The 21,874-nt window shown below is 67.3% G+C and overlaps 5 protein-coding genes across 5 annotated transcripts in view; 3 read left to right on the top strand and 2 right to left on the bottom strand.

The window, feature by feature from the left end:
- Positions 1–1,979: 1,979 nt before the first annotated feature.
- On the top strand, positions 1,980–2,921 carry EMIHUDRAFT_439138 (hypothetical protein). The gene is made up of 2 exons (XM_005757117.1): positions 1,980–2,120; positions 2,194–2,921. The coding sequence occupies exons 1-2, from the start codon at positions 1,986–1,988 to the stop codon at positions 2,566–2,568; spliced, it is 510 nt and encodes a 169-aa protein (XP_005757174.1). The 5' UTR covers positions 1,980–1,985; the 3' UTR covers positions 2,569–2,921.
- Positions 2,922–3,036: 115 nt separating this feature from the next.
- Positions 3,037–3,465, bottom strand: EMIHUDRAFT_220896 (hypothetical protein; the record flags this gene model as incomplete). Its single annotated transcript, XM_005757116.1, has 1 exon — positions 3,037–3,465. The coding sequence occupies one exon, from the start codon at positions 3,463–3,465 to the stop codon at positions 3,037–3,039; it is 429 nt and encodes a 142-aa protein (XP_005757173.1).
- A 5,689-nt stretch (positions 3,466–9,154) lies between these two features.
- Positions 9,155–11,149, top strand: EMIHUDRAFT_220893 (hypothetical protein; the record flags this gene model as incomplete). Its single annotated transcript, XM_005757115.1, has 4 exons — positions 9,155–9,211; positions 9,506–9,830; positions 10,005–10,960; positions 11,021–11,149. 4 exons carry the CDS (start codon positions 9,155–9,157, stop codon positions 11,147–11,149), a joined length of 1,467 nt encoding a protein of 488 aa, XP_005757172.1.
- An 837-nt stretch (positions 11,150–11,986) lies between these two features.
- EMIHUDRAFT_220891 (hypothetical protein) lies at positions 11,987–12,476 on the top strand (the record flags this gene model as incomplete). Its single annotated transcript, XM_005757114.1, has 2 exons — positions 11,987–12,381; positions 12,464–12,476. The coding sequence occupies 2 exons, from the start codon at positions 11,987–11,989 to the stop codon at positions 12,474–12,476; spliced, it is 408 nt and encodes a 135-aa protein (XP_005757171.1).
- An 8,440-nt stretch (positions 12,477–20,916) lies between these two features.
- Positions 20,917–21,874, bottom strand: part of EMIHUDRAFT_453818 (hypothetical protein) — a gene marked incomplete at its 3' end in the record, with an annotated part of 1,871 nt that continues 913 nt past the window's right edge. The window contains exons 4-7 of the mRNA XM_005757113.1: positions 21,766–21,796; positions 21,505–21,692; positions 21,224–21,407; positions 20,917–21,200 (exon numbers count right to left, since the gene is read on the bottom strand). Of these exons, the coding sequence (XP_005757170.1) occupies positions 20,917–21,200; positions 21,224–21,407; positions 21,505–21,692; positions 21,766–21,796 (687 nt within the window). The remainder of the gene's footprint in view (positions 21,201–21,223; positions 21,408–21,504; positions 21,693–21,765; positions 21,797–21,874) is intronic.

The following is a 21,874-nucleotide window of genomic DNA, read 5'->3' as shown; positions in this document are numbered from 1 at the left end:
CCGGGGCAGCGATGGTGGGGCGGCCTAGACAGCCTGGTTGACCACGCCGTGCGCCCGGCGAATGTCGAGCAGGCGCTGCCAGCGGGTCGGGCACGAGTCCGGGTTGAGCAGCCACGCCTGATCTCCCTCGAGCTTCTCGAAGGTGCAGCAGCTCGAGTCCCACTTGCCGTACTCCTCCTTGACGACCGCGCCTGCATGCACAGGCCAGAGGGATGGACAGGCAGTGGACGTGCAGTGTGGGTGGTCAGCTCAGGTGCGTGCCTGTGGCGTCCTTGGTCACCTTGAAGGTCATCGCCTGCGGCATGGCCAAATTTGTAATATTATAGGACCGGGGTTTTGTAGATGCTCCCTCTGGCAAAGCCTTCGCGCCAAACACACCGTGACGTGGAGGTGCAACTGCGAAGGGGCACAAAACGACAACAAATGGAACGACTACGTCTATGTAGACGAGCTAGCTGCTCGCGGCAGGCAGGGTGACAGAGGCTCAAACGCTGCCGAGTGGGCGGACGGCACCACCCCACACTCCCAATGAGGGAAGCAACGCGGAGGGGGGCGACAGCAGTACCATTGGACACGGAGCAACGGGCGGCGGCCACAGGACTCGGAGAGGGACTCGGAGAGGGAAGCCGCTCAAGGGCTCGCCACGCGCCCGTGCGCGTCGCGGGCCGCACCACCCGTGCCCCCTGGTCGCTGACCCTAGCTCGCGGCCCTCTCTCAGCAGGTCCGCCAGAGTGCGCGGGAGAACTCGGATGCTGCTGTCCCGCCGAGGAGATGCATGCGGCGGCGGGCCGCGCAGGGAGGAGGGAGCAGGTGCGGTTTGTCTCGGCGAGCCAGTTCGGCGCGGGCGCGTTTTTGAACGCGATCCCGACCCGCGCGCACTTCCGTCTGCCCTCGTACGTGCTGCGCTTCGCGCTGCAGCGCCGCTTCGGATTACACCTGTCGATGATGACGGACGTCATGGCGGACGGCATCTACAGCCAGCACGGTCTGCCCTTTGACGCCCTTGGCGACGTGGCGCAGAACGACGGCGCGGCGGGCCACCAGACGCGGCACAAGGAGGTCCTCCTGGACCTTGTCGAGCTGCTGCGGGGCAAGCTGGGGCGCGGCGCGGTGGAGCACGAGTTTCACTGCGAGCACAGCACTACGAGGACGGACTTGTACATTTACCAGGGCGTGATTGGGGACCTGCCCTGCATCGGCGACACGAAGATCTTTGCCGGTGTGCCGTCGGACCCCTCGGGGGTGGGGCGCATGGGGGGGCGTTTGTCGCTTGCGGCAACACGCTGCCACGCGCCCGCGAGACGGTTCTGGGCGTGGAGGGCGGGGACAGGGGTGGGAGGGTGGGGATGTGGGACCCGCGGACGGGGACCGGGACGGTCGAGGCTGTCAAGGGCCAGTACACGGACGCAGAGGGGAAGTGCCGCGTGGAGGCGCTGCTCTTCGAGGAGTTCGGCGCAATGAGCGCGGGGGTGGAGGAGCTGCTGATGCGGGTGGCTAAGGTGGCGGGCCGGAAGCTCACGTGGTGGCAGTACGACCAGACGTCGTGGTCGGCGCGCGAATGGATGCCGTTTGCGCTGCAGCGACTGTCGGTGCAGCTCTGGACGGCGCTCGCGGACGAGGCACAGCGCGCCATTGGTGCGGCGTCGCGCGGCCGCGAGGGACCGCGGGGGGGGGCTAGTGGGATGGGGGGCTCTAAGGGGAAGGGAGCGGGGGGCGCCCAGTGGGGCGCCGGCGCCCCAGCGTAGATAGCCCTCGTAGGTAGGTAGGTAGGTAGTAAGGTGAAGAACAGCCAGGCTCGGACTGGACACCAACGCGGTATGGGTGGACGCTAGACAGATGATGACGACACGCACGAGCGACACACAGACACAAACAAGCTCACAAGACACACAGCCAGCTGGCTGCCACACACCCTGAGTCGGCGTACACATAACTCAGCCCTCCTTTTGGTATAAATAAAATAAAAGTGCTCCTTGAGTCTTGCGATGCAGCCGCAGATGGGCCAGCCCGTGGCGCAGCCCGTGGCGCAGCCGGCCATGTCCAAGATGCGCGTCACCGTCCCGGCAGGCGTGAAGGGCGGGCAGCCACTGCAGGTCCAGACGCCATCCGGCCTGATGCAGGTGCTGCCGCCCTCGGCCCCCCAAACCCCTCTCTTTGCACCGACTCACCGAGACTTCCGCGCGGGCGCCGCAGGTCACCGTCCCTCAGGGCCTCACCGAGGGCCAAGTGTTTGAGATGATGGTTCCCTCTGCGCCGCCAGTCGCGCAGGCGGCGCCCGTCGCGCAGCCGCAGCAGGCGCAGCCGCAATACGCGCAGCCGCAGCAGCCGCAGTACGCGCAGCCGCAGCAGCCGCAGTACGCTCCTCCTCCGCAGCAGACCGTCGTCCACCACCACCACCAGCCGCAGCAGCCGCAGGTCATCGTGCACCAGGCGCCGCCGCCAGTCATCTACGGTGGGGGCTACTACGGCGGTCCCGTGTACGGCGGCGGCTTCGACGGCGGCGGCTTCGCAACCGGCCTGGTCGGCGGCATGATCATGGGCGAGATGATGGACGGCTGCTTCGACTGAAGGGCGGCGGCACCGCGCTCGATCTTCCTCGGGCCCGACGAGGTAAGGTAAGGTGCTAACGGTGCTCCACACCGACGTGCGGGGGCGCGCGGTTCCCCTGGCGGATGCCACGCGAGTGGCCGGTGGGCCGAAAGACAGAAGCACGACGCGAGGAGCTGACGTGAAACGTGACTGTGTGGTGTCGACGGAGAGGCAGAGCTGCAGAGCCAGAGGCGCGAGATTGCCGTGGAGAGAGAGAGCGCCGGGCTGTCGCGCGCACATACACAGCTCGAGCTCCGGTCAGTGCTCAGTCCCCTCTCGCTTTCTACGTAGGCCAAAAGTATACAGTAGTGAATACAGCAGTTACATGCGCCCGGGAGATCGGATCGTACCCTACGCTGGAGTAGGACATGGGTCCTTGCGTGCACGGAGCGAGGGCCGCACGGAGAGACTTGCGCGGAGCACACCACACAGCGGCCCCTCTCAGTCTCACTTCTCCTTCTTGGCCTCCACCATCTCCACTGGCAACTTCTTGCCCCGCGCCTCGATCTCCGCAATCTCCGCCTTGGCGTCCGCGGCCGCGCGCTCCGCCGCCTCGGCCGCCTCGTCGTCCCCCTCCTCTCGCTTCTGCTTGGCGACGATCGCAGCGCCGGCGGCCTGCTTTCGTAGCCACGGTAGCCGCTTCTCGCCCTCCTCGGCAACCTCCTGCTGCGCCTTGCGGATCAGGTGCCTGAGCCCCATGACGACGGTCGGGATCCAAAACCCGGCCCAGATCGCAAAGCAGAGCAGCCCGTTTTGCAGCCCGCTGTACTCTGAGAGCAGATACCAGGAGAGGCCCATCAGCAAAAACATGGTGCCGACCGAGCCGTGGGCAAACTCCTCCTCCATCGTGCCGGTGAAGGACATCATCCCGTTCATGGCTGCTGCCATTTCAGGCCTGAGTGGAGGGAGAGCAACAGCCGAGAGAGTGGCGAGATAAAAGAAAATCCCGCGGGGAGAAAAAGAAAGCATTTTGCCCGCGCCGATCGGGCGACGGAGGCCTCCTAGAGCATACCTTGATACCCCCTCGAGAAGGAGGCGATGATACTATATACTAAGCTAACGAAAGTCGAACGTACTATACCAAGCAGCAAGAGAGAGAGAGAATTCTTGATACGAAACCACGACGACACACACCAGTCGACTCGCATCGGTTGCCTCCATGAACGGCGGAGCTATTCTCGCGTCCACACCACACCTGGCTCCAACGTGGACACGCCCATAGCTGGGGACACTACTAGGTCACGCATGGCATCAGAAGTTTTATCTCTGGGCCCCGAAAGGCATCTCTAGCAGCGTCGTTACGCATGCGCCCTCCCCTCCTGGGCGCATACGCCTCACGTCTCGACAGAGCATAAGCCCTTGGTGTGCCACGAGACGAGTTTTTCGCCATCGCCGCGAGCAGCAAGCCGCCCGCCGCAAACAGCCGGAGGCATCGCCGCAGCACTGTCTGCGCTGCGCTCCCGCACCCGTCGACGAAGCTCCCCCCGCGGAAGACCGCGCGTAGCGACGCCTTGACGATCGAGATGAGCGCGCTTGAAGCCCGCCCACCTACTGCCCCTGAGAGTTGGTTACCGAGTGGGATCAGCTCCCCCCCTTGGGATCGAAGCTTCCACGACCTCGCACCCAACACCACAGGCGGGATCAGAGAGAGACTCCACACCGGACACCGCCCGGGCACAGACCCCCTACCCGTCGGACAATGCCTGGACCCCTCACAGAGCAGCCCACGCAGGTCAGCCCCGGGGGTGCGCGTTCGCAGGGCAGGGGCCTTAAAGTAAACACAGTTCTCCGAGAGGGCTCCGTGTACCGGGTTTCCCCTTAACTGCAGAACGCCCCCTCTACTCGGAGCTAGTGGACACGGACACTACGACGCGCTTCTCGTTTTTCGTGCCAAACCAGCGCGATCTCGGCGGGGCGTCAGCGCCTCTCGGAGGGGCATCATGCGCTCCCGGGGCCGCCCGACGGCGCGGGCCTCTTGCTGATGGACCCAGCCGAGGTGCCCGACCAGTCGGAGTGGCGCTGACGCGCCGCGCGCGACCACCAGCCAGCTTTCCGGCCGGGCCGAGAACGGTGCCTCGAGAATGTAGACACTCCAAACAGTTGCCGAGTTTTTTCCCTCTTTTTGAGCGCCGCTGCTGCACACCCAGCCCACCAGTGATACTAGACGCACCAGATTCACCCCGTCGCGAGCTTGACCGCGACCCCGATGACCGCCCACAGGTGGCTGATCGCGGCGCCACTCATCGTAGGCCGGTCGGACCCGATTTTATTAAATTTTCAAGTTTAAGCGCAGACCTCAAGACTTGAACGCAAGCATGTTCAGGCCATCTAGAGTGCCGAACAACATCGCACCGGTTCGGTTCGCGCATCACGGCCGCGCAAACTGGCTGCACTGCGGCGCGAGGCTCAGCGGGGCGTCCGGACCACTGACTCGGGCGATGTGGTGGTCGAGCGCAGCCTTCTTGAGCTGGAGAGCCGCCGCAGTATGCGCGGTGGATGGGACGTCGGCCAAACCGCGACGCGCAAGCTGCAGGGAGGAGCTACAGCGGCTCCTCTCCTCATGCTGGTTCGCCAAACCGAGACGTTGAGGTCCTCGTACACTCATGTCGCGCCTCGAGTAAGAGCCATCACGCTGCCCAGCGCTGGACCGTCGTAAGGTCCGGCCTTAGGCCAGCTCGCAGCACTGTATGAACTCACGCTGGCGAGCACCATCCCAGGATGAGGCCTTCAAGAGCGCGCGCCAGGGACGTCCGTATGGCAAAATCGGCGTGAATTCGCTATGAAAACGCTTCCAACCCATCAAGAGCGGGCTCAGAAGAGACGATACTAACCCAGGATCACCAGGGCACCTTAGGGTATCGAAATTTTCCACCCCCCCACCCCCTCCCGCTCCCCCGGCCCGCGCCTCTCCCCCTAACTAACACACGCACCACCGCTGACACCCTCACCAGGCCTCTCCCCCCGCCTCGCCGCTCTCGCGGTGCAAGCCGACTCCTGGCGACCGTCCTGGTCAGCGGCCCTTGCCAGGACGGTCCGAGCGCCGCGCTCGCTCCGGTGAGCGAGCACTACAGTAGCACACCGCACCTGCACCGCCTGTAGTGGCACCGGCACCAGCCTCCCCAGCCCCGCCTCTCCAACGTCTCACTCGCCACCCTGCTCGCTGCCGCCCCGCCCGTCGCCACTGCCACTAATCTGCCGCTCCGCAGCCCGCTCCACCTTCCCGCCCGCAGCGCCTCCCGTGCCGACGCAGCCTAGAGACAACAGAGCTGGGTCAATATCACCGCGGGAACGCCTCCTCTCGACGTGGGACAGAGCCTCCTCCACAACGTCGAGAGAGCGACGGCCAGCGTGGCGCGGCGCAACGTCGCGCGGCAGTGGCCGCAGTGGCTCGAGGCGGGCAGCGCCGGCGACAACGAACGCGGAGCGCGCGGCGACAGCGGTGGCGAGAGCCGAGGGACGTGACTACACCCTCGAGCGCCGTGCGCGCGCAACCTCGTCAGCCAACCACGCGCCGCACCAGCGCCGCGAGCGACGCCTCGAGGCACAACGTGCAGCCGCCGCATCCCCCGCCGCCGCCGCCGCCGCCGCCGCCGCCGCCGCTGCCTCGCTCCACGGCGGCGGCGGCGCCGCCGCCGCAGACTGTAAGCACCAACAGCCGGCGGCTCGGCACGCGGCGGCCGCCTCCGGCCTGGGGGCGCGTCGGCAGCGCGGCGCGCCACCTCGCTGCTCGACACGCGCCGGACCTGTCATGCGCGGCTGCGCCACCGCTTCCTCGTGCGGCGCCGTCGCCGCCGCCACGCCGGCCGCCTGCTGTGAGCGCCGCGCTGCTCGGCCGCACCCGCCCGTGCCGGCCGCAGCTGCTCTGCCGTCAGCGCCGTCGCCGTCACGGGCCAAGCCGCCGTTGTCGCCGCAGCCACGCCCGTCGGCCTCGCTGCCGCCGGTCCAGCATGGCTGACATCGCCACTACCACGGCACCGGGCAGGGTGAGGCGCTAGAGGGTGAAGGGTGCATAGAGGCGAGGTGAGGCGGCACCTAGGGGCAGTGACCCCCGTGAGCCGGCAAGCCGACGCGCCACTACCGGGCAAGATGGAGGCCGAGCTGCGACCCTCACAGCTCTCGCGGCATGCGTCCAGAGCTCGATTCATCTGCCTCGCCGCTCGCTCGCCGCCTTTGTGGGACCTAAAGAGAGAGGTTCTGAGCCGTCGGGCGGCGCTGATGGTGGCCCGCGTGGGTGGAGCCCGCGGCAGCTAGGCCGCCTGGGCGCGGGGGGGGTGGTCCGGTGCTTCAGAGGCAGCGTGAGCGACGGGGGGGGCGAAGGATGTGAGGCGGCTCGCCTGCAGCGCCCACCTGCTGGGCCGTCTGGATCTGCGATTACGCCTCGGGAAATGCGAGATCATCCAGAAAATGTCTGCAGACCTCAAACCGATGGCCTCAAAAAGTCGTTGTCAGCCACCGATTTTCCGTGTCGCCCGACCCGCCACCTCACCGGCCCGGCGTTCGGAGGCGTAAAATCTTGGTCGGCCGTTGGGCCGGTGCCATCGGCCGCGGTCGAGTCGACCGTGCCCCGTCTTGGGCACGATGGACATGTGACCGGCTCCGGTCAAGATGTGCCCCGGCATGGCGGATGAGGCTCTCAGGTTGGGCGACGCGAGCGCCGAGAAGGTGGAGCAAGACCTCGCGTCCCACATGGGCTTGCTCGGTTGGCAGGGTTGGATTTGGGTTCTTTGTGATGCGCCAACTTCAACTTCCGGAACGACTCAACAGGGCCCAAAGACGGAGAGAGAGAGAGAGAGAGAGAGAGAGAGCGCGGCGCGCGCGGCGCAGCCAGTGCCGTGGCGATGCCTCCGGCTGCTGCGGCGAGTGGCTTGCTGCTCGCTGCGATGGCGAAAAACTCGTCTCGTGGCACACCAAGGGCTTATGCTCTGTCGAGACGTGAGGCGTATGCGCCCAGGAGGGGAGGGTGCATGCGTAACGACGCTGCTAGAGATGCCTTTCGGGGCCCAGAGATAAAACTTCTGATGCCATGCGTGACCTAGTAGTGTCCCCAGCTATGGGCGTGTCCACGTTGGAGCCAGGTGTGGTGTGGACGCGAGAATAGCTCCGCCGTTCATGGAGGCAACCGATGCGAGTCGACTGGTGTGTGTCGTCGTGGTTTCGTATCAAGAATTCTCTCTCGCCCAAAGACGGGGGAGCGACCGGCCTACTCATCGCTGCTTTCGCGCGCCTGGCTCTCAGAGGGCCCCTGCGGCTCTCTCTCGTCGCGTGACCGCCGCCGACATCATCTGCTCGGTCGTGCCCGCCAGCGCGGAGCTGCGCCACGTCGAATTGTTCGGCGGCTCGACCGCCGGCGCGCCCATCCTCGCCTCCTGCGCGCCTCACACTCAGTTTTCACCTTGCGCGCGGCCGACAAAGTGAGCTCACGACCACCTCCCTCTCAGTCACCCCCGCAACGATGCACAGGTCGTTCGTTCTCGCCGAGAAGACGCTCGGAGCGCCCAACTTTGCCTCGTGCGGCCATCAAACAGGCGCGTTGCCTCCCATCTCCGCACTTCCCATCTACCCCCACACTGCCACTGCCGGGGACGCGCAGATGCGACTCCCGGGCCCGCTCACCTCACCCGAGCCCCGCCGCCTAGGCACAGCCCGACGAGAACCCGCCGGGAAGGAGCTGGCCGAGCCATCGCCGGCCTCCCTGCCGGCTCACGGCCGCTCAAAAGGTCGCTCACCCGCCCGTCGCTTGCCGCCCCTCTCCCAGCCCTTGCCGGCGACGAGATCACGAACCTAGGGCTCAGTTCCGTCTCCCCCCCCTCCCTCCTGTAGGCAGGCCGTCCCGCGCAGGCGGGAAGAGGCGCGCCGAGCCATCGGCGACGTCCCGGCGAGCTCACGGGCGCTCAAAAGGTCGCCGACCCGCCCGTCGCTTGCCGCCCCTCTCCCAGCCGTTGCCGGCGACGGGGTCACGAACCTAGTGCTCAGTTCCGTCTTCCTCCCCCTCGCTCCTGTAGGTAGGCCGCCCCGCGCTGGCGGGAAGAGGCGCGCCGAGCCATCGGTGACGTCCTGGCGAGCTCATGGGCCCCCAAAAGGTCGCACCGACCCGTGGCTCCGCCGTCGGCTCCGCCGCGAGCGGCGACGGTGAGGCCGACGGTGCTCGCCTATACCGGCTAGTGTGGAGCTTTCAGTGTGGTTGCGTGTTTTACTAGTGATGCTGCACTAGGCGGCCCGTTTTTAGCAAAAACCAGATACCACATCGCGTGTGGTCGTCGAAAAACCGCATCTTCGCCCGTTTTGGACCCCTTCGTACGGCTCCAAAAACGGCTCCTTAACGACGACTACGCGGCCCGGCGGTCGATCTGCGCCTTCTCAGCGGTGGAGGGGATGTGGGCGGTACGTGCGGGCCGCGTGCTGCTGCGACGGTTTGACGAATGCGACTCCCAGCGTCGACTCTGCGACCCCACGCGGAGCCTCTGCTGCTCCGGGGGGGGGGGTCTGCAGACCACCCGGCCGAACTTCAGAGTGGCGGTGCTCCTGAAATACCGCTCAAACGCCCACGATGTTGTGGAGGGGACATATGCTGATGATCCTGGCCCGATTGGTTCGCTCAGAAAGCTTCTGGGCGGTCGCTAAGGTTCGCTCCCCGCACACCGGCCCCGGAATAAGATACATCATAATAGCCCTCTTCGATGCAGTCGCAGGAGTGATAACCCATCGAGGTGGGAGCCGCCTGCGGCATACTGAATCCTCCACGAGTGGCGCAAGCCCGCTCGTCCCGAAGCTCGAGCGACTCGTCCACCTTCCCAGCCACACCCTGCACAGCAGCATCCTCCTCCTCCTCACTGTAGTTGTCCCACCCGTCGTCGGAGTCGTCGCCACGGCGCTCGAAGCGGCAGCAGAGCTCCTCTTCCTCTGCTTCCTCTGCTAGCAGCTGCGCCAGCACTGCCTCCCACTCAGGGTCGGCAGCAGAGCCAGCATCGCTTTGAGCAGAGCAGCGCATTGCCACGTCCTCGTCGCAGAGCTCCACCGCGGCGAGAGACGTGGTGACAGTGGCGACCGACGTGCCAGTGGCGCGGCTGGCATCGCCAGCAGCGAGGCCGCCAGCATCGCCGCCGCGCACCGCGGCGTGGGGCGCAGCAGCGTCCCGTCTGGCTCACGACGAGACCTGTTCACAGTACTCGAGTACCCGTACCGAATCCTGGCGCGCTTCGGCGACTCGCGCTCTCGCGTGCCTCTGCCCCTGATCCAGCCAGGTCGCCACAATCTGCCACGAAATCGCCACATGGAAGCTGCCAACACCCACGCCTTTATGGCCGGACGCCGAGCAGCGCACGCTAGCGACGACGACGACGACGAAGACGAGGCGGAGCTTCTCTCGCAGGTGCAAGCAGCCCGGCTTCATCGGAGAGAGGCCGAGCGACGCACAGGCTGCAAGGTGGCCGAGCTCGCCGCCCTCGCGGCGTCGCTCAACGCTCAGGGCGACCACTTTGGGGCCGTCGAGGCCCTCACCAAAGCCATCGCCCTCTCGCCGCACGACGTGTCTTTGCTTGAGGCCCGGTCGGGCGCCTGCGCGCGTCTGGACAAGCACGCGGCCTGCCTGCACGACGGCGAGCTGATCGTCCGGCTGACACCAGACTGGTACCGCGGCCACGCGATCTGCGGCTCCGCTCTGTTTTGCCTCAAGCAGTACACCGCCTCTGTGCTCGCCTATCGGCGCGCGCTTGGCTTTGCGGTGGGCTCGCCGGCGGAGCGCGGCTTGCAGTCGGCGCTCGTCGACGCGTGCGGCCGCGTCGACGGCGCCTTGCGGCAGTGCTCGATGCTCGGCGACACGACGCAGCTGTGCTCCCTGCTCTCCTCCGGCGCGGCGCGGATCGACGCGCCCGATGAGAAGCACGGCTTCACGCCCCTACTTCTCGCCGCCGCCGCGGGGCATCCCGGATGCGTGCGGGCGCTCCTCGACGGCGGTGCTTGCGCGGGCGCGCGCGACCGGTACGGCAAGACGGCGCTGATGTGGGCGGCGGCGCAGAGGCACGAGGGCGTGGCCGACGTGCTGCTGCGCCGCTGCGCGTCTGAGGCTGCCTCGCTCGTTGCAACCGACTCAGCGGGCTGGGACGCACTGCACGCCGCCTGCTTGTCGGGCTGCCTGCCACTTGTCGAGCGCCTGCTGCCGCTGGCGGACGTGGGGCGAGCGGCAGTCGACGGCTCCACCTACCTGCACGCCGCCGCGCAGGGCGGCCACGTGGCCGTGGCTCGGCTCCTTCTCGACCGACGCGCCGACCCGTCCGCAAGACAGACCCGCGGCAAGCGGCCCCTCGACCTTGCATCCGCGGCGCGCAAGTCTGAGGTCGTCGCGCTGCTTCGGCCGCAGACGCCAGAGCTGCCGGTGCAGGCAGGCCCGTGCGCTGCTCGCGCGCCCACCCACACCATTCGCATGCACTGACAGCCCTCCTCGTGCATTGCAACAGGGCTAGCGACGCCGACGGGGCGCTCGATGGCGATTGCCGTGGGTCTCGCGTTTGTTGCGGTGTGGTGGGTGTTGGCGCCGGTTCTTGGCGAACCGCCGCCCACGTAAAAAGTTACTGCGCTGCGAGACACGCTCCCTCTTCGTCTACTCACCTCGAGATCTCGTCTCCCTCCCCCCACGTCGCACGCGTGCTCTCCACAGTGCACGGAGACCACGAGTGTCCGCTTCAGGCACCGCGCGCAATGACCAATGAGGGGGACGTGACACGTGTGTGCGACGTGCGCCGCTCGCTCAAGGCCCATCTGGTCATCTCTCGTCCCTCTCATCATGCTCGGAACGCTCCTCAAGAGCTCGGGATGGCGCCCTTCTGGTGCGGCTTGAGAAAGGGCGACGGGCACTTGGAGCCAAACGCGCCGCTCGCCCACAGGCCAAGCAGGAGCACGGGAACAAAGCAGCCGCCGATGATGCCGCCAATGCAGCCGGCTCCGCAGCTAGAAGAGGAGGAGAATGGCGACGACGGTGGCGGCGATGGCGACGGCGGAGACGGCGGCGGTGAGGGAGAAGCGGCAGCCGGCGGCGGCGAGGGAGAAGCGGCAGACGGCGGCGGCGAGGGAGACGCCGCCGTGCAGCCCATACCAGCGGCCATCGAGGGTTCCGAGTAAAAGATGTCCGTCACTCCAGCCAGCGCTGTCGCCGTGTAAGCGTTCGTGTAGCCTGAAGACCCCCCGCTACACTTTGCCGCCCCGGCGGACAAGTCGGCATAGGTGCACCCACGGTAGCACTTCATGGCAAAGGGGTAGTCGGAGGCGGACGGCTTGGGATCTGTGGGGAGGGAGACGAGGTCGGACAGAGGGCCATTGAAGTAGTACCGGTACGTGAATTCATCGAGGCCCGGGATCTCCTGTAGCAGCGAGGGAGGTTGTCGGTGAGCAGCGGCGGGGACCAATGCACCTCACGAAGGCCGCTTCCGTGAGCGACACGCAGATCTCAGTCAACCACCTCCGATGCGGCCTTGACGTGGGTGGCACGTTTATCCTCGGGAGCCAGACTCTGACCATCATCGGCATTGAGTTTGGCGACCGCCGCCGTTTGCTCTCTGCCACCGCCCGCTCGCTCTCTTCCGACGCATCCACCGTCGACGAGGCGCTGCCACAGCAAGGCGAATCCGAAGTCTCGGTCTCCTTCACGCCAGCACTGGCGCAGCGCTACCCAGTCGGCTTCGAGGAGTCGGTGAGCAGCACTGCATTTGCCCTCGGGCTCGGGCTCGGGCTTGGCCTTGGCATTCCCTGCCTGCTGGGGCTCGTGCTAGCTGCGATTTTCCGCGAGCAGATCTCTGAGCGGTGCCTACGACAAAAAGGAGATAGTAGTACCAGCACCGCCGTAGGCGTTCCGCCGCTGGCGCTGGACTTGTCCCTCAATTAGGCCACCTCTATAACCGCAAATGCCGCACACATTTAGGTTCCCGGTGTGTGACGACTGACGCGCATTCGTCACAGCAGGAACGATCGCGGTATGTGTAGTGTATGTAATGCATGTACGTCGCCAAAGGTTATTTCACGCTTTTCTTTTTCGGGTTGTAAAATTCTTTTTCTCGCACAGTGCGCGCCAGTCCCGTGCCCAGTGTTGTGCGAGGGCGGGCTTAAAATTCTTTTTCTCGCGATGTCCACCCAGCCGCGGCGTCGCTCGCGCCGCCTCGCCTCCCCTACCGCCGCTGCTCCCTCGCCAGACACGCCGCCGCCCGCCCGCCTCCTCGACCTCCCCACGGAGCCCCTCGTGCGCGCCCTCTCTCGCTGCGACCCCGCCGACATCGCTCGCGTCGCGGCCGTCTCGCTGCTCTTCCACTCCTCGCTCGCGGAGCAGGGCATCCGCTTGTGGGCGCAAGAGCACGGCTTCGAGCTGCCGGCGCAGCCAGAGGACGAGGACTGCGCCTTGCGGTGGCTGTGCTTCGCTGCCTTGCTGTGCGAGGCCAACCCGCCGGCGAGGGCTGCGGCAGGCGAAACGCACAGCGTCTTCATCGACGGCGAGGGGCGGCTCGCGTCGTGCGGCTGCGGCACAGCGGACGAGGAGGACGAGGAGGACGAGGGGGGCGAGGAGGGGGTTCCAGGCCTCCTTGGTCACGGCGAGGGCGTGACGCGGCTCAACACGCCGACCCGCCTCCCTTCCACGCTCGGCGGCGAGCGCGCCGTGAGCGTGTCGGCAGCGCAGTACCACAGCCTCGCCCTCACCGCCGGCGGCGCTGTCTGGAGCTGGGGCTTGGGAGCCCTGGGCGCCCTGGGCGCCCTGGGCGCCCTGGGCCACGGCGACGATCAGGACCAGTGGCAGCCGAAGGTGGTCGAGGCCTTGGCGGGCCAGAGCGTCGTCGCTGTCTCGGCTGGACGCGACCACAGCCTCGCCATCACCGCCGGTGGCGCCCTCTGGAGCTGGGGCCGTGGAGGCGACGGCCGGTTGGGCCACGGCGACCAGCAGAGGCAGCTGCTGCCCAAGAAGGTCGAGGCCTTGGCTGGCCAGCGCGTGGTCGCTGTGTCGGCTGGAGAGTACCACAGCCTCGCCATCACCGCTGACGGCAGCGTCTGCAGCTGGTGGCCGGTTGGGCCACGGCGACGAGCAGGACCAGCTGCTGCCGAAGAAGGTCGAGGCCTTCGCTGGCCAGCGCGTCGTCGCGGCGTCGGCTGGAGAGTTCCACAGCCTCGCCGTCACCGCCGACGGCGCCGTCCTTACCTGGGGCGAGGGCGAATTGGCCCGCCTAGGCCACGGCGAGGACCTGTCGAACCAGCTGCTGCCCAAGAAGATCGAGAAGTGGGCGCCGGGACAATGAGGTATATCTGGTCTCAGGGTGTCCCACGGCAGTATCTCGGCGGCCACCCCGAGGACAGCAAGAGAGCGAGAGAGGTGACCACCCACCCACTGAGGGTCGTGGGCCGTCGCGAGAGAGATGATGCTGCCGCGCTCAGCCGTCGATGAGAGGGCACTGCCGGAGCGGTGCCGGTGCGGACCAGTTCCAATGCATCGCGCGAATCTCTGTGTGTGCGTAGTGGAGCGAGTGTCCCTGGGTGGCCTGTCCGGTGTCCGCTGTCGGCCTGTCGCTGTATTGCGTCTGATCCTACCGCCCGTTCGTTAGTTTGGCTTAAAACGTAAACTCCCCTCGGCTACAAATATGTCTCTCACCGCTCCTCCGTCGTCGCGGCGCTTGCCGCGTCCCCGCCGTCGATGTCAGGCTCCGCCCAGCTCAGCCCGCTGTCGTCCGAGAGGGCGCCGTCGCTGCCGCTGCTCCACTCGTGGGGCGCGCGGTCGCCTGCGTCCAGACCAGGCCGGTGATCTCGGGTGATCTCGGGTGATGTCCGGTGATCATGGGCAACCGTGGGCAATCTCGGGCGGGAGTCTCTCGGCGCCGTGCTCGCTCGGCGACGGCGACGCGGCGGCGCCGCCGCTGAGTGCCGCGAGGCTGCTGGAGAGCTGGTTCAGCCCGCTCATCACGGCGCCTCCGCCGCGCCCTGGCGAGGCCGTGGCGACGGCGTCCGCGGCCTCATGCAGCGCGGTGAGCGCCGCCTCCGCCGTCTTCGCAGCTCCGAGCCGCGCGTGCCTCTGCGCCCAGAGCGCGCTGCGGCCCAAGCTGCGCGTGCGGCCCAAGAGCCACTCAAACGACGCCTACAGGAAGGTTCCGGGAGAGGTCGGGAAGGCTTCCCCGGCGGCGACGGCCAAAGCACCTCTTCCAGCGCCTCCTCGCCGCCCGCGCCGCCACCCAGGCTCCGACCCGCTGAGCTGCCCGCTGAGGAGCTGCCCAAGCTGATTGCGACGCCGTCGAGCCTCGCGCAGCAGGCGTGCAGCAGCCACCAGCACGCTCGGTAGCCCTCGTGCAGGACGCCGTCTCCCCCTCCCTCCCCGCCCCCGCGCCCGCCCCCCCCCTCCCCCTCCCCCTCCCCCTCCTCCTCCTCCCCCTCCAAGGCCGACTCGATCTGCCTCAGCAGCCGAAGCGCGGCGCCAGGCGGAGGAGGGGAGGGGGCAGGGGCGGGCACCTCGCCGCCGCCGCCACCGCCGCCACCGCCGCCACCGCCGCCGCCACCGCCGCCGCCGCCGCCGCCGCCGCCACCGCCGCCGCCGCCGCCACCGCCGCCACCGCCGCCACCGCCGCCGGTGGCGCCGCGCTCCGCAGCTGCACACACCAGCTGGGCAAGCAGCGCCGCGGCGAGCGACGCGCTGTGCAGCGACAAGTCGGCGGCGTGGTCGGCGATCAGGCTGAGCACCGAACAGAGCTCGCCGTCCTCCGAGGGAAGGGAGAGGGCGGCGCCTGCTCCGTCGCCTGCGACGGCGGAAGCGGCAAGCAGCTCCTCGAGCACTTCGAGCAGCGGGCGGCACAGCTCCCCATCCCGCCAGTGCTCGGCGAGCAGCCCGCGGACGACTGCCCACCCTCCCGCCGCCAGCAGCGCCGCGCCAAAACGCGCGGGACCAGACTCCGCCTCCGCCGCCTCCGCTGCCTCCGCCGCCTCCGCCGCCTCCGCGGCCTCCGCCGCCTCCGCCGCCTCCGCCGCCTCCGCCGCCTCCGCCGCCTCCGCCGCCTCCGCGGCCTCCGCCGCCTCCGCCGCCTCCGCGGCCTCCGCCGCCTCCGCCGCCTCCGCCGCCTCCGCCGCCTCCGCCGCCTCCGCCGCCTCCGCCGCCTCCGCCTCCTCCGCCGCCTCCGCCGCCGCCTCCGCCTCCGCCTCAGATGCCACCGCCACCGCCGCCTCTCCGCTCGCCTCGGCGGCCCCGGGCTCAGCGACCGTGCGGTCGGTCGCTGGCGGCTCGCCCGACGCCTCATCTGGCGTCGCGGCCGCCTCTGCGAGGTACGACGCTGCGGCGAGGAGGGCGACACCTCGCAGCAGCAGCTCCCTCCGCCGCGTGTTCTCGAGCACCTCCATCAGCCGCCGCAGCGAGTCGCCGCTCGTCATGGCACGCAGCCAGCGCGCCGCGTACCCAGAGGAGCGGCGGTGGGCGGCGAGGGCGGAGCAGCACACCTCGGAGAGCCGCAGCCACTCGAGCAGCGCCGAGGAGTCCGCGGTGCGGAAGAGCACGCCGCACAGCATCGGCCACGCATCGCGCGCCTCGATCGCGTCACACACGGCCGGTGCCGCGGCAAGGTTGGCGAGCGTGCCGAGGCAGGTTTCGAGCATCCTCTCGCTGGCCGCGATCTCCGAGGCCTCGCTCTGCGGCGCCAGGGACGCCTCGACGAGGTGCAGCAGCAGCGGCAGCAGTCCGTGCGCAAACATGAACTCGGCAGCCTCGTCGTTGGCGCTCAGGTCCCAGATGACGCTCGCCGCGGCGCACGCGTCCCCGCCGGCGGAGGCAGAAGCGGTGGCGGTGGTGTGCGAGAGGAGAGCGCGCATCTGGCAGAGGATGAAGGTGGGCTCGACGACCGGGCCTGAGGGAGGCTGGATCATCACGCCCTGTTGTGTGTACTTGTTACGTGAAAACCCGCTGGGACCCGGACGCCAGCACACACGGCTAGATTTCATGGCGGGCCGCCTAGGCCCTGGGGTCGGAGGCAGAGTCGGTGGGGGTGCCGCGCGCGGCGCGGGCTTCGCTGTCGGGGGCGTTTAGGGCGGGGTCGGGGAAGGAGGGTGGGGTCGGTCGCATTGGCGGCCGCGCGGCAGTGGCTGCGGGGGGGGCGGGAGGAGGTGGTGGCGCCGACCGCAATGGCGGTCGAGGACCCGACGTCGAGCGCCGGGCGAGATCGCGAGGGTCGAGGGTGAGCTCGAAGCCGAGGGCGGCGGCCGAGTTCTGGATGGTGATCGTTAAACAGTGAGAGCAAGACCGGGCCGCACGGCATCGACGGCGGGGAAGCCGGCGGCAACGGTGTCTCGACGAGCTCCACCACGGCTCGAATCGGCGCGGGCAGGGATTCCTGGAGGGTCGAATTCGCCTCCGCTCCGATCTGAGCTAGCCTGGCTTGCATCTCGGCGAGCTGCGCTGCCGACTCTGCCGCGCTTGCCGAGCCCGCGAGGATCCTCGTCTGGATCAACGATGGACCAGAGTCGACACTGAAGTTGCCGGCCTCGGCCACGGCTTCCGCGTCTACCGGGTGCAATAGAGGCGACTGCTCGTCGTCCATCGGGCCGCTGCCACTCTCGCTCAGCCGCCGACCACTGTTCCTCCTCCTCCGTCGGCAGACCCGGGGCACCCTCCTGCATAAGCTCTGGATAATCAAACCGATGCTGACGCTGCAGCGAGCGCTAAGAGGACCGGTGATCCTCCCCCACCCGGGCACGTCCATGGTGAAGGTGTGGCGGCCGCTGCAGTGCTTGAGCCGCCTCCCACCGCCTGAGGACGGTGTCACAGTCATGCTAAACGAGGCGCTCCCACGTAGCCAGGTGTAGAACGTGCGCATTGCGGTGCGAGGAGTGGGAGGGGAGTCTCGAACTGGGATTCCCACACCGGTATTGTTGATCGAGATGACCTCGCACACTGGATCGAGGCGGCACACCCTGCTTTCGCGGACAGCCTTCTCGAATGCCGCGTTGCCCACCTAGGCGAGGGGGTGGCGTCACAATGCGCGAGAGTGGTGTTTGGGTGCGTGGGCGTCTGTCTTGTCTGTCTATCACCTCCTCCCCCTCGACGCCGTAAAACATGACGTCGACCTGGCTGACTTGCACCTTCACGGGCTCGTCCCCAAAGACGGTCGCCGACGCTTCGATTGCCTCGACAAAGCCGTCCAACGTGACATTGCTCGCTGCAAGGTCTTGCGTGTCCGCTTCTGCCCGCAATTCGATAAGCGGCAAGCCATCGTCGTCGCTCTCGCCATTGCCCTCGCCATAAGCATAGTCCGGCAGTGGCTGCGAGCTGGAGGGCGCCGCGGAGGGCTGGCTAGAAGGATCCGTCGAGGGCGAGCTGGAGGGTGCCGCGGAGGGCTGGCTAGAAGGAGCCGTCGAGGGCGAGGAGGAGGGTGCTGACGAGGGGGGCGGTGACGACGGCGACGGTGGAGAGGGCGGAGGCGGTGACGGCGGGGGCGGTGATGGCGGGGGCGGTGACGGCGGCGGTGGAGGCGGCGGCGAAACCGACTGCTGCGGTGACGGCGGTGGGGGCGGTGCGCTGACCCCGGGCGGCTCGCCGAGAGGCGGGCGCGGGCCGCAGTCCGAGCAATCCGTCCCGTAGTCGCAGATGTCGTAGTCCGAACCGGGCCCGCCGTCGTCGCAGTCGCCGTCGTTGAGGTGGGGGCAGCCCGGGCTGCCCACGCACGTGGCTGGCGGCGTAGGCGCGGGTGGCGGCGCAGAGAGCGGTGGGGCCGATGGCGGCGGCGAGGGCGGTGTTGGCTGGCTGGTTGCAGGTACCACACAGGCCACTTGAGTCGCCTCTGTGCACTTGCCATTCATTTCAACGCCACCAGGGCAGCACTTGAACTGCCCTCCAGGGCGGCTGGCGCAGCCGTTGCCGCCGCATGATCCGCAAGAGGAATCGCAGCATGTGTCGCCGTCGAGAATGCCATGCTGGCACCACTCACCTTCCCCTGGCGGTGGCGGTGCGGGCGGCGGCGGGTTGGGCGCAGGCGGACAGCAGCGATCACCGTCATAGCCCGCGCCCATCGTGAAGCAGCTCAGCTGGCACCACCGCTTGGCCTGCCACCACTGCATCTCGTCGTTGCGGCAGCGGTTCTGTCTCATCCACCAGCTGAATGGCTCCGAAGAGCAGTTCAGCCCGTGTCGTCGCATGTAAAAAGAGGGAAAGTCGTGGCACCAATGGCAGCCGGCGATCGTCGTGGGTGGTGACGGCGGTGGAGGCTGCGGACGTGCCGCCTCCGGGTCGCGGCACACAACTACGTTGGGCCAATCCCCGTTTGCCAATGCCCCCGCGGCTGGCCGCACCTCGACGACCGGCTCACCCGGGCAGCAGCACTTTGGCGTTGGTGTTTCGCTGAGGGTGGTGATGTCGCTGGAGTCGTCGTACGTAGGAACGGGAGGCCCGTAAAGGTCAAAGTCGACCGGGATGCAGCCGGCAGCAAGGGAGCACGCCATCCCTCAGGCCCGGTGCTCACTCCCATCTCTTGCTTGTGGGCGCTGTTTCGCGCACACACATTCGAGTTGGTTTCGATTACACTGACTGACAGACAGACGACACGCGCACGCACGCACGGACGGGGAGGCGCACGCACGGTGAGTGAGGAAGACTCGCTCGCCCGTCCCTGCTTGCTTGCTGGCACGCACGCGCCATTCGTTCGGTCGCTCTCACCTTATTAACACCTCTGGGGGGAGGCGGGGGCCCCCGGAGGCACCGTCCGTGCGCCGCGCAGCAGTGCGGAAACGGGGCTCCGGCGCTCATACTCGCTCATACTACAAGCTTTCCCGATTAAGCTAGGTTAATCATCAGAAAACTCCAACCTGATCGGTCGTACTGACCGCCGACAGATCACTCCAGACAGCAGACAGGCCGACACGTCTGCACGCGGCCGGCCGGGCGAGAGGCTTGACACGATCCGACCCTGCGACCCTGACGCTGCTGCTCTAGCTATCATACATGCACTACTGACTACTGCCACAATGTGCGACCGGTGCTGACCCACTTGGCGGCCTTCCCGGTCAGTGGTGAGGCGCAGTTCAGAGCTGTCGATGGCGCGATGCCGCACTGGTCCCACATTGGTGACACGAGACCACCACGTTTGCCGGTCCAAGAGAGAGGCACCAGCGCTGTCCTGAGAAGGTGCATGGTCCCTCTTGACTGCCCATGCGCGCGAGGCTGTGTAGGCATAGCCTCGAGAGTGCCAGCAGCCAATCCGAGGTGACGCGCATTGCGCCATTAGAAGCGTGCACACGATGGAAGGACACCTTCCTACTGGCCGTCGGATCAGGTCGTCACTGAATGCTTGATACTAAGGCCGCGACTATGCAGGTGATCAATGGGAGGGGGGTCCGGACCCCCCCAGCAGCAGAGCTCTGCTGCTGGGGGGGGGGAGGGCGACCCCCACCAGCAGAGCGCACTGGACGCACCCAGCTCCCGCCTCTTCGCCGCCGCCGCCCCCCTGGCTGGTCCATCGCGAACCCACTATGATTATCGGAAGCTCTCCTCGAGCAGCAGAGATGTCGGTGTCTTCCGACAAATCAAGCAGCCCGACCGCCGCGAAGCGGGATGATAGCGAGTTAGCGAGAGGTGTACTCCGCGAGGTTGAGCGCTGCACGCGGTACTCAGCGGTGTCGCAGCGTCGAGCAACACTCGGTATCAGAGCGTCGCGCCAAATCAGTAGTCTCATCGCCGAGTGATTGCTGGCCTGTGGCGCATGACCTCGCGCGGATATCACCAACAACTATCTTCCCTACTTGAAGCAGAGGCGCCGCGAGGCACGAGAGGCGTAGAAGCGAGAGGCTGGCGTGCGGTAGCCGTACTCTAGGAGGGCCCGCCGAAAAGACCACTGATTTTGGTGCCGACCATAAATTCTCGCCGCTTGGAACGCATGCTACTTATTGCAATACAGCTGCCTGCACAGAGATGCCAGCACCCCCCACAGGCAGAGCGCTGCTGCTGGGGGGGGGGGCGGCCATGGGCTTAGGTGTGCAGGGGGGGTACCGAGCAGTGTGCGGCCGCTCTTGCCTCGCACTCCGCAAAGTCGGACAAAGTTGCACCCGGTCGTGCATGCAGCATGGGTGGCACACCACTGGACAGAGGACACCTTCTCTTTAGAATTTCCCCAGAGGCGACTCAGAGCCGTACCATACTGACGTATCCGGCAGCCGAACCCCTCCACGCGCGACGCGCACGCCGGCTGCCCCGCCCGCGGCCTCGGGCCTGGACACGGGGTGCACCACACATCTTGGCACGACGCACGATTCTTTCGATAGATTTCATGCATGAAAAACGACACTAACTCAATGAGCAAAGAAAATAAAGATCCAGCTCGCCTCAAAAGAGTCCGCGCCTCTCTAACTTTTACTCTGCCACTGCGTCCCGGTGGCGAGCTTCGAGACGATCCCGTCGTTCTCCATGTGGTTCGGCTGGTAGATCCCGTTCACGTACTTCCCTCCGCCGCCATCCGCGCCCGCCCAAACGTGGTAGACTCCATCGCCGTTCTCGTCGCGTATGTGGTCGAACCGCCCCTCGCCCAGCTCCGCCTCTATCCCGACCTCCTTCAGCTTTGCGATGTCGGCGCGCGCGCGCTCGACGGCCGCCAAGTTCGGGTCCACTTTGCGCGGGAACGGAGAGGCGCCTAATGGTACAGCACACGCGGACATGTCAAGGTGGTGCACGTCACGTGCCAGAGGGCCTTGCCAAGGAGCAGCTGGGCGCCAAAAGGCCAGAGGAGGACGTTGACCAGCGTGGCGCGCGCGCTTATCTCGGCGTTGAGCAGCTGGACCACGCCGCGCAGCTTCGTGAGGTGCGACGTCTCCTTGTTGCACACGGCGACCGCCGCAACCTGATCGCACCGCGCGCGAGACCGTGAACCGCGCCTCTCCTCGGCAGGTTGGGCGGGGGGCGTGGCAGGTTGGGCGGGGGGCGTGGCAGCGGGCTACCGAGTCGCCGTAGCAGATGATGTGGCCCATCTCCCCGACGAGCAGATCTGCGACCTGGCGAATCGGCGCGTTGAGCAAGCCGACGCTGATGCCGTCGGCAGCAATCGAGATCGACTCGACGTCGAACTTTCCGCGGCAGGCGGCACTGCCCCAGCGCGGCCGCCTCGATGTGCCGCAGGTCAACGTGCCTGCGACGCGGCCGCGAGGACGCGTCATGGACGTATCCGACGGATGAGATGGGATTCCACCACGGCTTCTTACAATAAGCCAGAAGCGGTTCGGTGTCGAGGTTCTGAGCGGCGAACGCAGCAGTCAAAGCCAGCGCCACCAACATGCGAACAAGGTCGGCCAAGCTCCCGTGACGCAATGA

Source organism: Emiliania huxleyi (genome assembly GCF_000372725.1).
Source record: "Emiliania huxleyi CCMP1516 unplaced genomic scaffold EMIHUscaffold_93, whole genome shotgun sequence".
NCBI lineage: Eukaryota > Haptophyta > Isochrysidales > Noelaerhabdaceae > Emiliania > Emiliania huxleyi.
This window is presented reverse-complemented; position numbering and strand designations above follow the sequence as displayed.